The 16,338-nt window shown below is 38.2% G+C and overlaps 1 protein-coding gene across 1 annotated transcript; it reads left to right on the top strand.

Annotated features, from left to right (window-relative positions):
• Positions 1 to 602: 602 nt before the first annotated feature.
• On the top strand, positions 603 to 12,763 carry mfn1b (mitofusin 1b). Its single transcript, XM_079244977.1, has 18 exons — positions 603 to 734; positions 1,161 to 1,318; positions 1,437 to 1,572; positions 1,753 to 1,915; positions 3,093 to 3,217; positions 3,381 to 3,489; positions 4,340 to 4,447; positions 4,759 to 4,912; positions 5,231 to 5,298; positions 6,804 to 6,925; positions 7,228 to 7,354; positions 7,567 to 7,671; positions 8,612 to 8,714; positions 9,283 to 9,509; positions 9,594 to 9,773; positions 10,996 to 11,192; positions 11,429 to 11,563; positions 11,803 to 12,763. The coding sequence occupies exons 2-18, from the start codon at positions 1,171 to 1,173 to the stop codon at positions 11,870 to 11,872; spliced, it is 2,277 nt and encodes a 758-aa protein (XP_079101103.1). The 5' UTR covers positions 603 to 734; positions 1,161 to 1,170; the 3' UTR covers positions 11,873 to 12,763.
• The last annotated feature ends 3,575 nt before the right edge of the window (positions 12,764 to 16,338 follow it).

The raw sequence follows: 16,338 nt of genomic DNA on the forward strand, positions 1-16,338 counted from the left end.
GCAACCTCATGGTAATGTTATGATTGGAAGTCAAAGGATCAGCAGGTTTAGTCTGAACTAAATTTCATGACTTTGCATGAATACCATCATTGTTTCGCGCTCCATGAAGTATGAATTAATTTACCAAATTAATATTTGTTCATTAGGAAATCATGTTCTTTTACAATTACTTTAAAGGAGGCTGGACGCATTCTCTGCTTATTGATTGGCTTCTGAGCGCCATTCGATTCGTCTCTTGTCTCCGCCCACTTTTCCCCGATGCAGCCTGCGTCAAGTTGACCGCTAACCGGAAGTTCTTTGTAGTATAATTTCAATATGAAAACTGTTTTCCGATACAGGGTTAATTTTTAGATGAGAATTGTATTGCGAATCAATTTCGAAAAAAATAGTTCAATTAACTATTTGCGTCTTATATATTTTTTTTTTATCAAGTATAAATGTAAGCATGTGTAGTTGCTATTTCAGATATTTGGCTCTTTAGACATGAGCCACGTTGAAACTTGTCCTTGCATGGCAATGTCAAACCCAGTGGGATTTTAATTTGTAAGTAATTCCGGAAGTTTACTGTTTTCTGTATACGTCAACTTGTCGCTCCTGCCATTGCGGGATACAAACAGGTTAGCCAAGCTGACAGCAAGTAATCGTCCCACCACGATAGTGGTTCTCCGTGTTGTCTACACAGACCAATAGGGGTTGTGTTATGAGAAGTGGACACTGGCTCTGTTAGGACCGTGGTAAGAAAAAAATAACACTTCTTTCTAATGCCAGCATAGGACCGCATTGCCGCTAGTTGGCTAGCTGTACTTCTTAGCTTGTTAGCATAAAAAGTACAGCTTGTGACCGCTTGATAATAACATTTTCAATTTTATTTCCAATTCCCATCACACGAGACAAGCTAAATATCACTATCAACTGATGTCTTTCAACACACTGTATGGTATCCTAATGTGTCACGTGTCACTTCTCGTATTGCTTGGCTTACCTATAACTTCACTGTTTATAATCTTTAACCGGCAAGTTAACCCTTGTGAAGTATATCTTTACGGTCGTACAGCTAAAGTAATCATTATAATGTTGATATATATTGTATGACCATCACGTGTCTGTTGACATAAGTGTTTGACCCCCCCACCCCCCATATGTGTTTTTCCTGGCTCCAGATTGAGTACCATGGCTGCAGCCCCTTCACTTAGACGAACAGACTCAGCTCGTGGAGAGTTTTCTCCCCTGAAACATTTCGTTGTAGCCAAGAAGAAGATCAGCGATGTATTTGATCAGCTGCTCAGCTACGTAAGGGAGACTTCAGACTTTGTAGAAGGTGGGAATTTGCTGTTTCTTTTACTGCAAGGTCATGAAAACTGAAAGTGAAGTTGTTATAATAATGTCATAAATGTCCTCTGACTGTTTGCTTGTTTGTTGTGTTACTGTTCTGGCAGAAATAAATGGGAATAAAGCTTTGGAGAACATCGCCACTCAAGAACAGAAGGTGGAGATTCAGGCTTACGCTGACAAAATTGCTGACATCAAGGAAGTGCTTGCACGCAGGCACATGAAAGTGGCTTTTTTTGGCAGGTAAATACATCAGCTCTGACTTGAGTTTTACTTTCTTACAGATACCTGATGCTTGATTTCTAAATACCCCTGCACAGAAAATTGTTTACACATAAACCTGATGTTACATCAGTGTTACACTATTTTTCTTTTATACTTTCGGCTCCATGGTTAATTTGCATGTGCTTTATTTGCTTGTAGGACTAGTAATGGTAAAAGCACAGTGATCAACGCCATGCTCAGGGATCGAGTACTGCCCAGTGGCATCGGTCACACCACTAACTGCTTCCTGAGTGTGGAGGGAACTGATGATGATAAGGCTTACCTCAAAACAGAGGGCTCTGAGGAGGAGCAAAGCATTAAGGTAAACTTAGTTTTTTTTAATCATTTAAACTAATAGTATTTCTCTGTTATGAGCAGATGGCTTTTTTTCCCAGCATTTCTGGCAACATCTTATTCTCCTGGTGGACCATATATATTCCTGTCATGTTCGCTAATGAGACCATCTGTTGAGTCTAATTTGTTGTCTCAAACAGCAAGTACTTATGTTGAGCCTCTTCACTCTGCTCAGGTGACTGCTCGATTGTCTTGCTGAGTGAAGTCAGAGGTGCATTAACAGTACAGATGAACAGAAATTTACTTTTGTGGTAATCAAGTAGCTGCTGCTGATACAAGCTAATTAGAGCTTATTCTTATATTGATAACAGAGTCAAACTACTATCACTGTTGTTGCTTTTTCTCAGGAAGCTGGAATTATTGTTTTTCCTTTATGAAATTATACTTATAAAATGCCTTTTAAATTTAAAAATAAAATGGTGTTACAAGTAATGAAAAGGTAGTAAGTGAATGGGATAAAAGAATTAGTAGATATGAAGTGTGTGGGTTTTTTCAACATGAATTAGGAAGATGTGCATAAAAAAAATTACAGTTTTATTCCTGCTAGCTGTTTGCACTCTCAAGTCTTTGTTTGATTGTTGACTCATTATCACCTCCTGTACTTGCCACATAAAAATAATTAATTCTTGAGTCTATGAAACAGGCAGATGTTGACAGTATGAACTGTGGCGGCAGTGCAGGGTGTTTACTGCAGTGTCAGGTGTCTGAAATGGAAAACCGATGGGGGAGACTTCACCATTGTTAGATTGCTTTAACCAATGGAGGTGAACAAAGTTGACATGAGATCATCAGCAGAATGGAAGAACAGCTTAAGCTTTTTTATGTGGTTGTGGTTTTCTCTTCTCCGTTTACAATTTTCTGCTCTTATTGAATCATTATCGTCGGTTACTGCTTTTTTATGTATGTTTGTGATTTTGCATATACATGAAATACAGTCCATGCATGTGGTGAGATGGGAATTAAATAAGCAAATACATACATAAGATTTTATTAAATGCCTGAATTTCCATAACCAAGAAATAATATTTAATTATAAATGCACTTTCTCTACAGCCATATAAAACAAATGGCAGCATCAGGCTTTTGTGTTAAAAGTATGTATTACATTAGAGCCCTAACATCAGTGTGTTACAACCACTGTGTAGACTGTAAACCAGCTGGCTCACGCACTTCACATGGATGAAAGCCTGGATGCCGGCTGTCTTGTCCGTGTGTTTTGGCCAAAGACCAAGTGTGCTCTGCTTCGAGATGACCTGGTGCTTGTGGACAGGTGACAATTACAGTCAACATGCAGTCTAGAAAATCTACATACATTTCTAAATTAAATTCATGATGATAATGGCTTTGTTTTCCAAAGTTTCAGTGTGCTCATTATTCCCTATATTGGGAAAATTTGATGCATTTAACCCCTCTGTTGCTGTTGCACCCACTAGCCCAGGGACAGATGTCACATCAGAGCTGGACAGCTGGATTGACAAGTTTTGCTTGGATGCTGATGTTTTCGTACTGGTGGCAAACTCAGAGTCCACGCTCATGAATACGGTAAAAACTCACCCACATGATGGTCATGTTTTGGCCAAAATCTTAGCAGATAGTTATCTGGGTTGTGGTTATTTATATACACTTACATGGTTAGAATAGTTTGATTCAGAAATCAGCCAGATGATTAAATTCATTCAATGTGAAATGTTTTACGTCACTAATTTAATGACGTTGCCTCAGTGTCTGGTCAATCCTGACTTGACTCTTCTTAATTTTGCAGATTTACTTACCATTTATTATTGTGGCTCTGTGTGATAAGTGTCATTGTAATTTTGCCTGTGGTATTATGCAACCCATTTTCCAAAAGCATGTTGATTTTACAGTAACAATTCCTCTAAATAACCCTTTAAATGAGGCAGAATGATTTCAAGTACTCATATCTTTTTGTAGTAGCTTTTATGAACTATCTCTTTTTGTTTTTTTCACTGAATATTTCTTAAAAGTTTTTAAGTGTCCATTGAAGTTTGTTTTTACCACTTGTATAATTTTAACCAGCATTAAGCATATCAAGTTGCTGGCTATGTGAGTGACTTATGTGAAGCAAACAGGCCAGAGTGTATGCTTCCTCTGCTGAACCAGCCAGAGTGGGGCTTCCCATGGGTGTATGTAGACACAGACTGGCTCAACTTGTTTCTGTCTGCTCCGGCATCCGTGCAATGTGAGGCTAAACACAGTCCGTCACAGAGCCTCTTGATCCGATTGCAGCTCTTAAAGGGACAGCAAACCCACATTCCTGCCTCGCCTGATCACTGGAAATAAAACAAGACAATAGGATCATAACTAAACTGACTTTTCTGTCTTTGTGTAAAACTTATTACATTGCTGATCTTTACCCTTTCTATCCATGAAGGAGAAACACTTTTTCCACAAAGTGAACGAGCGTCTCTCGAAGCCGAACATCTTCATCCTCAACAATCGCTGGGATGCCTCGGCAAATGAACCAGAATACATGGAGGATGTGAGTTAAAATGTTTCTCATGTCAGAAATTTAATTGTCAATGATCTGCAACGCGAGAGAAAAGAAGCACAAATAAAATGAATAAATTATTACTGTTATTACAAGTCAATATAGGTAACTGAAGTAAAACTAAGTGCTCAGCTAAATGAATTCTGAACAAACATGATGGTTTATTTAAAGGTTTCATCAACTGTTTAAACAATGGTCTTTATAATTTAAAAAAGTATTTGATTTTTTTGTTTTTGTAATGTAATTTTCATATAACAATAAAAAGAAAGCACACTTAGTGACTGTTGCACCTGTCTGTGCAGGTAAGGAAACAGCACACCGACCGCTGTGTCAAATTTCTGGTCGAGGAGCTGAAAGTTGTTGACCATGAGCAGGCACCCAACCGCATTTTCTTTGTTTCTGCAAAAGAGGTGCTGAATTCCCGCATGCAGCGTGCACAGGGCATGCCTGAAACAGGCGAGTTCAATATAACATATTATTTTATTGTGGAATTGGAGCAATGAATGAAGTTTTCTTGTTGTTTGCCCACATTCTGGGTTTTTGTTTTTGTTTGGTTTTTTTTTTATAGGTGTGTGCATGCACTTTGTTTTCAAGTTTTGAAAAAAGTAATTTTTTTTAATAAACAGAAAATTGATGTGGTGCTTTACACAAATATATATAATCATGGTTGGAGAAAAAAAGCTAAACTTATTTAAGAGGCAGATCCAGTTGAAAACGTTTAAATTCTACATCTGTGTGGCGTTTCATGTCTTCTGTGATTATTTCATTCAACAGGTGGCGCTCTGGCTGAGGGCTTCAAGGAAAGGCTGAAGGAGTTCCAGAGCTTTGAGAGGAGGTTTGAGGTGTGTATATGAGTGTGTTCTGAACACATCCAGGAGGTTTTCAGTCAGGTTACAAGTTGTTTGAAAGTGTGATATCAGAAAGAGATTCTGGCAGGAGAAACAGCGTGTTTGTAATGGTTGTATTGTGGGAATAACAATCTAAAAATGTCAGTGTCTTGCATTTAAATTGAACTAAAACACGAGTTTATTCTTGAAAAACCAATAACACCTAGGCCTCCTGCAGTTCAGGACAGACTAAGCAAATCTCCATCTCCCTAGTCTTTAACACCAGCAGGTGCTAAGAAGGTGAACTAGGACTTAATTTATTTGTTTTTGTTAAAATCCTTTGAAACACTTGAGAAATTCAGTTGCTTACTAAAACTGTTCTCTGTCTACATGTTTGTCAGAGTGTGTCTGATGGAAGATTATTCTGGGGAGGTGGGGGGGGGGAGCAGAAGTCCTCCAAACAGTAACGTTGATGTGAGCAGTCGATAACTTGCTTCCTGCCAAGGTTTTTGTCAGATCGTTAGATTTCAAGCGGGCACTTTCAGGGCCTTCTCGGCTAATCACTGTGCCTTTTCATCAACCTGCGTCTTCATTGCTGAAATCTAGATTCACTTAGGTGAGGACGACCTTTGGCTTTTCATCTCATTTTGATTTCATTTGGTTTGATTTCAATGTTGAGTTTTTATATTTCTGGATTTTTTGCATCTTAAAATGTGTTTTTCTTTCTTTTTTTTTTTTTTTTTTTTTTTTTTTAAATTTTTTTAAGGGATTGAAGTTTTTTCTGCTCTCAAAGAGAAATGGTCTCTTTTATATCCAGAAATTTGCAGACTAGTCCATTTCACCGTTTCCATTGAAGCAAGAACTTGAATACCTAAATAACTTCTTATTTTCAAATTTTCCCCAAATTTTGGAGGCACATCTGTCGCCGAGCAGAAAGGGAAGGTTGTAACATCTTTAACATAACCTGAGTGAAGAACCAGGGACAGTGTAGATGACTAACAGTTCGGCTTCTTGTGTTTGCACTGAAATACACTGAAACCAGTTTATAGTGTGGAACGATGATTTCCATTCAGTAATTGAGATTGGAGGGAAATTAGTTGGTATAATTTTAAATAGGTTAGAGAAACGAATCAGGAATATAATATTATATTATATTATATTATATTATATTATATTATATTATATTATATTATATTATATTATATTATATTATATTATATTATATTATATTATATTTCATTTGCCTTTGTTGTCTTTGGTTACTATGATTTATTCATTTTTCTTTGACTAAGTCAACACACTACTGTGACTTTAGGAAATTTATGCTGTGGGACACAAGGTACACACTCTGCTGCTGTCATTTCCCCACTTTTGTTTCCATTTTCTTTAGTCTTCTCTTAAGTCTGAAGTAGCAGGTGTGTATCTTGTTCTCTGTTCATCCCCGGACGGCTCAGTCATGCCGTCCAGCAGCAGCAGCCACTGTAACTGTCACAGTTAACGTGTGTGTTATGGCCTCGCAGGAGTGTATCTCGCAGTCAGCAGTGAAAACAAAGTTTGAACAGCACACTATCAGGGCCAAGCAGATTACAGAAAAAGTCAAGAGTATCATGGACGCCATCAACATCGAGGCAGCAGAGAAAAGGTGAGCGTCTTCTTCCGCTTGTTTCTTTCTCTCCTGTTTTTTTGGTTTTTTTTATTAAGTAGTTTGAAAAATAATTAAAGGGTTTTACTCATTTTGTCTCTTTTGTCCACGCAATGTGGAGTTACAAAGGTAAACTGTAGACATCTGAGCGGATAGATATATTGTTGTTGCGCTACACGTTCAACATACTGTCATGATTAAATAAATTATTTGACTATTCTAAATGGATTTGTATGTAAACCCAAATTATTTTAGATGATTCAGTTGTTGCAACATTTCCTGTCGGTGTGGTGGGCTTTCAGAGTGGCAGCACTGGAGGACAGAGAGTACCAAATGGATCGGCTGGAATTTGTCAGGAATCAGCTCAACCTGCTTATTGACGACATTAAAAAGAAGATTAAAGCCATCAGTGAGGAGGTGGAGTCCAAGGTAACGCCCCACTCAAATGTTTCCATTCACCTTTTCTCTGCCACTTCCTTTAAAAAGATTTGAATGCTTTCCATATGATTATTTCTGATTAGACAAATATTTTATAATCGGCTCATTATAAGGAGGAAAAATATGTATATTGTTGCCTGGAATAAAGTTTTAAATGGAGGAGCTTAAGTCCTGATCCTCTGTGGCTCCTGTGTTTGTTGCAGGTGTCCATTGCCATGGGTGAGGAGATCTGCCGCCTCCATGTGATTGTTGATGAGTTCCACTCTGACTTCCATCCTTCACCTCATGTCCTCAAGCTCTACAAGTCTGTAAGAAAACTTTATTGGCAACCATTAACTCTACATCCTTTAACAAAATATCCATCATTTTCATAAAAATCAAAAACTATATCCAGAACACATCAGCCTTGTTTATTACCTTTAAGAAGCCCGTTGCTCAGCACACAATAGGCTGTGATGGTAAATTGTAGGAAGTCCACATGCTTTTTCAAAATGAACGAACACCCTCATGAATGGAAAATCTGTATTTTGCCTCTTCGATGGTCAGAGATGAGACATTTTTTCCTGCATCTGTGAGCATAGACACAGAAATCTAAAAAATTGATCACAAATTTGTTCAACTTCCAGCTTTCCAGTTTTTCATTTTCATCTTTTTCAGATTTATTAGTTTTCCTGAATTATTTCTTTTTTGTTCACACTTTTCTCAACTACTTCTCAGTGTAATTTTTCCCTTCCCACGTTAACCTGCTGTGTTACCATCAGATCATCGGTCCCAAGGCCAACACAGAAAGAACTAAACACTATGGACAATTTTAAAATTACATGTTAATCTAGCAATAAGAGGAAGCTGCTGTATTTGGGGTAAAAAAAATAGGGAAATAGTCTATACTGCAGAAAAAGGCTATGTCCAAGAATACAAATGGGACCTACTTCCTGTGAAGCAAAAATCTTATTTTATCAATTTTATTTACAAGAAAGCAAATAAAGGAGAAGCTTTGAGTAAAAATAACTTTAAAAGCTAATTCTTGCTTTTAGCTCCTTCATTGAACTTCCTACCAGTGAGGATAATTTGAAAATTCACAAAGCAAGAGTGACACAGTGGTGGTCCATGACTGGGATGGATTGGTCCAAAGGAAAACAGAAAGAGGAAATAATAGATTTAGTAAGTGTGTGTAACTGCTGTAGGACTGATGTAGAAGGAAAATATTTAGCTTGTTTTCTGACATTTGAACCCTGCTGTTGTTGGCAGGAGCTGCTATCTCATGTGGAGGAGGGAATGGGGAAGAACCTGGCTTTCCGCTGCTCCAATGCCGTCAACGCCTCTGTCCAGGCCTCTCAGAGATACATGATAGGTAACTGACTGCAAACATGTACGCAAGTCGTACATTCATCATAAATGTACCAACATCTTCTAGTCAAAACCTCCAAATACTTGATGTTAAATGTGGTTAATAAAGCAGGAATATGTAAACAAAGTGTTTCCCTCCTTTAAAAATGAGTGTGTAGATGAAGAATGACCTCAGCACAGAATACCGGTGCTCCACTCCTTTTTAGTTGTCTTTCAGTCAGACTACCTAAACTTAGTCAGAACCACTTTTGGGCACGAGACTGTTTTCTGTAACTCCCAGCTCGCCGCTATATTTACCCTCCTCGTTGAATGCCATCGTCACATGCCTCGTCATGCTACGAATGCGTCACCTTGTCTGGCTGTGCTCAGTGACACTGATGCAGAGAAGGTGTTAATGTGCCCTCTGATAAAAGGCTTCAGGGGAACAAGAGATGATGCTGTGGATTTATTTAGATGGTGTTTAAAGGAGTAATAAATTAGGTTCGTAAAGCATTAGCCATTGTGTCTGTTTTGTAGATCAGGGTAGCATTTAAAGACTATTCAACAAATGTTCCACCACTTCTTTTCTCCAGAGAGCATGCAGCCTCTGCTTCCATCTGTGGCCCAAAGCCAAGTCCACATGCTAGTGCCCAACAGAACGTTTGACCTGAGTTACGACCTAAACTGCGCCACGATCTGCAGTGACTTCCAGGAGAACATCGAGTTTCAGTTTTCATTGGGCTGGCAAGCTTTAGTCCACCGCTTCCTGGGATCTGTTAATGCACAGAGGGCTCTCAAACTGATGGACCAAAACTTCCAGGTACTTGCCTGGGTGGACCAATTTAACATGATTATTTCTAAATTCAGTAACTGATTCTGAGAAACTCTTCTTGTCATTACGCAGACATCTAGACCAGCATTGCATCAGGCACAAACACCTTCTTCAGGACCCCCCTCCATTGCTGCACCACCGAATAACGAAATGGCCCTAATGACCCAGGAAGACCTGATGGTAGCCATGGCAAACAATGTTGCATCTCTCACTTCCCGCACTTCAATGAGCGTCGTCATTGTTGGAGGAGTGGTATGTTCATTATAAAACTGTTTGAACTTGCAGAACAAATGCTGTATTTAACCTAATAACCTAATTGGTAACGTATTACTAATATAATTAATCTGAGACAAGAAACAAAAGCAGCCAAAACCAGGAGACTACCACCACTTGTCATGTTATTTTTATTAGATTTTTTTTTGCTATTATCTACTTCCAGAACACAATTAATGAAACATTTATATGTTCTCATTACTTTAAGCAGCTCTGCGGTTGACGTGGATATAGAGTACTGCAATAGGTATATAAGATACACAAATGTATAAATAAATTAATACATAATATGTAATAAATGTTTTAGTACAATTAAAAAGGAACATAACTGAGAAAAATACCATATTACTTTTTATTGTTGCAATTTAAGAAATGCAGAGGCAAAAAATACAACATTAAAGATAAAATATAATACTACTTTGGGAAGAAAAAGTCTATCAGTTACACATGCATACATTTATTATTTATCATAATGGATGACAAACCTCCTTTAAAATATTAAATACAATTAAATTATATTAGTCAATAAATGCAAGCCCTACCATTATATTCATTTAATTTGAGTCATAAACTTAAGTATTTAGTTTTTATATTGTTTTATTATTATATTATTTTTACATATATTTCTATATTAGATTTTTTTTACCTATTCCCCCCCCCCCCCAAACTCTTAATTTAACGATAAAAATTTCAACCAATATATGTCCCCCATCCCACCCCAGACAAACTAAATCAGAAACACTAAGTAATTTAAGGTGGCCTGTGTGATGCCAGTTTGGACATATTTACACACGTTTCACTTTACAGTAAATGCAAACTTCAGATTTAAAGTCTGGAGATACTCTGCAATATCTCAAATCAAAGACATGGGCGAGTCCATTTCCAAAGCGTGTTACGCTGCAAGTGACGATACAGTGTGTTTGATTTCACCAAGTGGGTGCCGTAACATCTAAGGTTGGCTCAGAAATGCCGAAGCCAAAGGATTTATTCTAAATTGTGTCAAACAAACAAACAACAGTGTGTCCAGTCAGGGTTTGATCTATAAAATATGCATGTTGTGTAAAAGTTGTCACCTAAAAAAGTAAAAACCACACTTCAGATATAATGTTTTATTGGTAATATTGGCAGATAATAGGCTGATAATATCAAACATCTATAGTATTTAATTTCTAAATCAAATAGTTATTTTTTTCCATTAAAGGTGTGGAGAACAGTCGGCTGGAGGCTGATTGCCCTGTCAGCGTCTCTCTATGGCCTGCTGTACCTGTATGAGAGACTCACCTGGACCACAAAAGCAAAGGAGCGCGCTCTGAAACGCCAATTTGTGGATTACGCAACTGACAAGCTGCAGCTCATTGTCAGCTTTACAAGTGCAAACTGTAGTCACCAGGTCCAACAGTAAGTTCATCTTATGATCACAGAACAAGTATTTCAGATTTGCAATTTGAAGTGTTTTTTTTTTTGTTTTTTTTTTATCACCATTGTTTCCATGAGACTGACTCTCCATGACATTCCTAATTCCTAATTTATACATTCATACACACATAACACATATCAAAGCCCCTCCCATTCTTCTAGTCTGTCTCTGGGATAAATAAATAAGCAACATGACACTGTGCCCTCTGTGTTGCCAGGGAGATGGCTACGACCTTTGCTCGGCTCTGCCAGCAGGTGGACCAGACACAGAAAGAGCTGGAGGCAAATATCTGTCAACTGACAGCCAAGATAGATCAGCTGGAAACCGTCCAGAGCCACTCCAAGAACCTACGGTCAGGATTCTTTGCTTAATGGGGATGAGTAGATCTGAGTGAAAAGTTGGAGAAATGACTTGTTGCAGGAGATTTAGCTACATTGAATGTGAGGGATATGATTACAAAATATATTAGGTAATATGAGTAGTTATGTAGGAGCCTCAGAGTTGCTCCCTTTGTTAACACTTACAACCTTCACTTGACAAGCTGCTTGGACATAATTGGTCCAAATTTAATGCATGTTTGTTTCCTTGCAGACATAAAGCTACAGAGCTGGAGAAACACTTGGAGGAATTCACAAACCAGTACCTGCAGTCTCAGGAGTGAAGCTGCTCTTCCTCATCACTCCTCGGTTGCTCTTTTTGAGCTGGTCATTCCTCAGTCCGGTGCCGCCCCAGCATGCCGTCGTTTTTGTGCAGATGGTAGTGCTGAAGATCTCTGAATTGACATCTGGAAAACAATCTCCATATTTTCATATTCAGTGAAATTTTGGTCAGTATAAGGCAGAAGTTCTGTCTGCCTCAAATATGAAGTTCTTGATCCTTTTGTTTCATTTGTGAAATGTTTTTTGTTCAATGTAATGCAAAGAGAATATATATTTTTTGGTCACTTTGTATACCTCTCAGTTATCACATGAAAAAGGAAAAAAAAATGGGACATCTTGACTCGATGACAATAAGCAGAAAAAAGAAGAGGAAAAGGCCAGAAAGACACGGTATTTTTTCACCCCTTCCTCAGCCAGCCAGGTGCCTCAGATGATCACAAACACCTCACACAACACGGCCTACATAGACTCTGCTTCGACAGAAAACTAAAAACTCTGGAGCGGAGATGTCTCTCTCGGTGAGGTGCTGAATTTGCTGTGACTCATTGTGTCCACGCCTTTCTCTGCAATTACTGTTCGTGGAGCTGAAGGAGTTAGTCTGAGACGAAACTGCTCAGACACGATCGACTGTGCTTCACACATGAAAATCCTTCACCTTTCGGGAAAGGTTGGAAAAAGGTCTGATTTTCTGAATCAATGAAACATTTGTATTTAAAAAAAAAAAAAAAAAAAAAAAAGGTTTTATGAATTAACAAGATATTTAATATCTTTTTTTTTTTTTTTAACCAAAAAATTAAAAGAAAGTTTGTTTTTTTTGTTTTTTTTTAATTAACTAAATAATTTTACTCCCAAAATAACAAAAACCTCTGTGTGTCTGAATTAACAAGATAATAAAAAAAAATTAAACTAAAAGCGCTGTTGTATTTCCACTAGATGTTCCTGTTGACAAGCTTGAGACGCTTTTGTTTCTTGCAGAGAAGCTCCAACATGTCCCTTTTAATTCCCTTTTACTTTGTTTTGGGATTAAGACATTGGGTGATACTTTTGTGTCTAAATTATGCAGATGGATTCATTATTAGTTCACTTTGAGCAGACACCTCAGGACTTTGTGCTTGTTCAGACGCAAAGCCCAATTGTATATTCTGGAATTGGCCACGTTTCGTCAAGATCAATTGGCTAGATATGGCATGCTCCACTGATATAAGTTGATGCATTTTAAATGCATTCAGGCAAGCTACAAGGTGGGACAGGAGATAATGAGATTCAGCTAAAAATACTGGAGTCCTGTGGACACCAGAACCAACAGGGGAGATGTATGTATCAGAACACATGCCTAAACTTTTTATACCATGTAGATTGTTAAAAACAAATTTGAGCCACATGGAATCTGCATCAATGGTGCAATAGACAGGTTTTCAGGACTGGTGATGGGGTTACATGCATAATGCACCAACAGTGATCCCAAGGTCATTGCTGGTTACTTTACTGATGAGGTGGCGTCAAGAAACGGCTGCGACCCAGACCAGGGACAGAGAACTGCCATGTGGACAGATGCAGAAGTTCATGAGACATTATGATTTGGATGACTTTTTGACAACATGCTGTTTGTAAGATTCAGGCAATCATAACTAAGGAATAAAGAACTGGTGGCACTTTTTGAAGAAGCAACATGCACAGTTCTGGATGAACACATCTGAAGATCTAAAAGACACTGCCTACTTCTCCCGGTGACTTCCTCCACAAAATTCTCCTCCAGTTCACATGTCATGAAATGATAAGGTTGATTGATGGTTCGCCCAGGCAGAAAGGCTGTGATGTAAACTTTCCCCCAAATGTTTGGTGCCAGAGAGTACGCCAAAGAAGCATCCCAACAAAAGATACAGACTTTCCAGAAAAGAAACTGAACCCAGTGTGAAAGCTGAGCTGTTGCACGTTTCATTGGAGAAGTTGCTCATCTCAGTTCTCAAACAAAAGTCTGTCTTATTTCTTATAAGGCTTAATGTGAATATGTACTTTATGACACATTCATACTGGTTAGTAACTCAAAGTGCGCCAGATTCATGCTTTTAAGTATGAAACAAAACTTTCTTCCAGAGGAGCATTCCCCCAGATCGCCACAGAGGGGATGTATCCTCTGACCTTTATCACCCCGGATCTGTTTTCATGTCTGCAGACAGCATCAGCTGTTTTAGAAAGCTAGTGTTTCAGCCATGTTTTTTTTTTATGGTGTTTTAAATCTTCATAAATGAAACTTTTCCTTGTGTTATGTGTATTTGATCTGCAGAGAGGTGTCAGAAGTGTAAAGCACAAAAGTGTTGTTAAGAATTCAACATCTTCAACGATATATTGGATCTGGTGCCAAATGATATTTTAAAATGGTTTCCATTCTAAATGTCTGGCATTGAAGGTCCAGTTTGACTGATGCAATGCACCTCAAAAACCAGCTGACAGAGAAGGAGATCATGATCAGGGATTCTTTACAAGCCTACAGGCAAAAGAAAGTCCTGCCTCACGTCGTGATGTCAAACAGGAATGAAGATGAGACTGTGGTACCTTTTTCAGTTTAGCAAACAAAGGGGGAAAAAAAGAATTATTAAATTAATCTAGCAAGACATTTTGTCCTTTTTGTCAGTGTTTCACAGAAAACTTGTGTCAGAGATAGGGGAGATGAGAGTCCTGGGTCAGACATTCAGTCTGGGCACAAAGTTGTGTTTATATGTAGAGTTGTGATGTTTGACTACATTTAGATTATAAATTACCCACCTTAACAAATATTCTGGAGTTTTTTCCTCTTTTGCTGCTCAGTAACTTCCCTTCCTGTGAATGTTTCGGCTGAGTCGTGGCTAAAGGTTTGTTTGCAAGGGAATTGATGAGTGGACAGCAGCTTCCACTCCGTTTTGAGTGTGCAGCCATCACTGGCCATGCACCCCATTAACACCCATTATATCCCATGGCACAAAAGAACAAACAGAAGGACCTCCCCAGCTTGGTAAAAGGAAAACTGATTTTATTCATCATCAATAACTGATCATCATTAGTATGGCTCTTGCTGTAAATTATGATGAAAATAATTGTGTTGAGCTCTAAGGTGTGTTTTTCAGAAGTTATTCTTTTTGCCAGTTTCAGCTCATGGACAGATTCTGGGCTGCTTTGGCCTGACGGAGCTGAACAACTGCCCTGACCCGAGCAGCATAGAAACCAGAACCAGAATCAACCCGTTGAGTTGAGCCTACACCCATACTGGCACCAAGACTTCATGAGTAGCTTTTTGTACATTTGCAAGAGGTTGATTGTGATGAAACTCTGTGAGAATGAATATGGTGCCACAAACAGTCTGAGTAGGAATAAGCCTGCAGCCATGTTCCCCATCATCAACATGCTCTGATCTGTTGGTTTGTTTCATCTCTTCTGTTGAGCTCTGGAGCATCTGATTGATAGTTTTCCTGTCTGAAAACAGCCGATGTCAGTAGCTGTCCACATGGTGGAGCTCTTCACAGCTAAGAACTGTATGAAACTCATACAGATATGAGATTTATTAGGGTCACAGGTCATGATTTTACTTTTTCAACTTACTAAAAATAATCAAATATGCTGGTCTACAAAAAAGTGTAAAATGATCTCTTTTTCTTTTTTTTTGTTTAAACACATGGACCAAGAATCATCAAGTGTTATATGTTAGAGCAGTATTTAAACTTTTCCCTCCTGCTTACCTTTACCTCCAGGATCATCAGCTCTCCAGTGGCAGATATTGCAGTGGTCTGGTCTAAATGTAATAATAAGAATGTCCATGATTCAATCTTGGAGTGCAACATGAAGGGCATCTGCACACTCATGATTGAAGGAAAGTTCTCTCTAAGAGCCTTGGTTCCAAACCCAGGTACTGTGTCTGGGGTGTAGACAGAGAGGTTTTGCTGTTATCAGAGTCATGTCTGCAAAAGTCTGAGGTTTTTTTTTTTTTTTTGAGGGTTTCCTTCCCCTGCACCAAGAGAGTTCTACAACAGATGGACAAAAAAAAAAAAAAAAAAGTGTTTGCATACAACGGTCAAAACTGTGAAATTGAGTGGTTCCTCTTGACTTGTGTTGGACTCCAATATGTCCCTTCTGCTGAAAAGTTAGCTTGGCTATCTCTGTCATGTCAGTAGAGACTAGGGCTGTGACAATATTCTTTTGTCTCGATTCAATTAGATTCCGATTTTTTTGGGTGCCGATTCGATTTAAATTGCGATTCTCACGATTACTCGATATTGCTGATTTTTGCCGACTAAAAACAAAAAACAAAACAAAAAAAAACACAAAACAAATAAAATGCACAAAACCTTTTTTGCTTGTCATTTTTCCTTGATTTCAATTAGGAAAAACACTGTAGCCAGACCATCATTCTGCTGCTATAATGCCCAAGAAGACAAGTAAAAATATCAATAAAAACAACAACAAAAAAAGATTTTTTTAATAAAAAAATCGATTTTAA

Source organism: Telmatherina bonti (assembly GCF_933228915.1).
Source record: "Telmatherina bonti genome assembly, chromosome: 8".
Lineage (NCBI taxonomy): Eukaryota > Metazoa > Chordata > Actinopteri > Atheriniformes > Telmatherinidae > Telmatherina > Telmatherina bonti.

Excerpts from the sequence above, each read along its gene's own strand:
- mfn1b (XM_079244977.1), top strand. The coding sequence starts at position 1,171 with ATGGCTGCAGCCCCTTCACTTAGACGAACAGACTCAGCTCGTGGAGAG. Across the intron at positions 1,319-1,436 it reads GACTTCAGACTTTGTAGAAG|AAATAAATGGGAATAAAGCT; the intron begins GTGGGAATTTGC and ends CTGTTCTGGCAG. Across the intron at positions 1,916-3,092 it reads AGGAGGAGCAAAGCATTAAG|ACTGTAAACCAGCTGGCTCA; the intron begins GTAAACTTAGTT and ends ACCACTGTGTAG.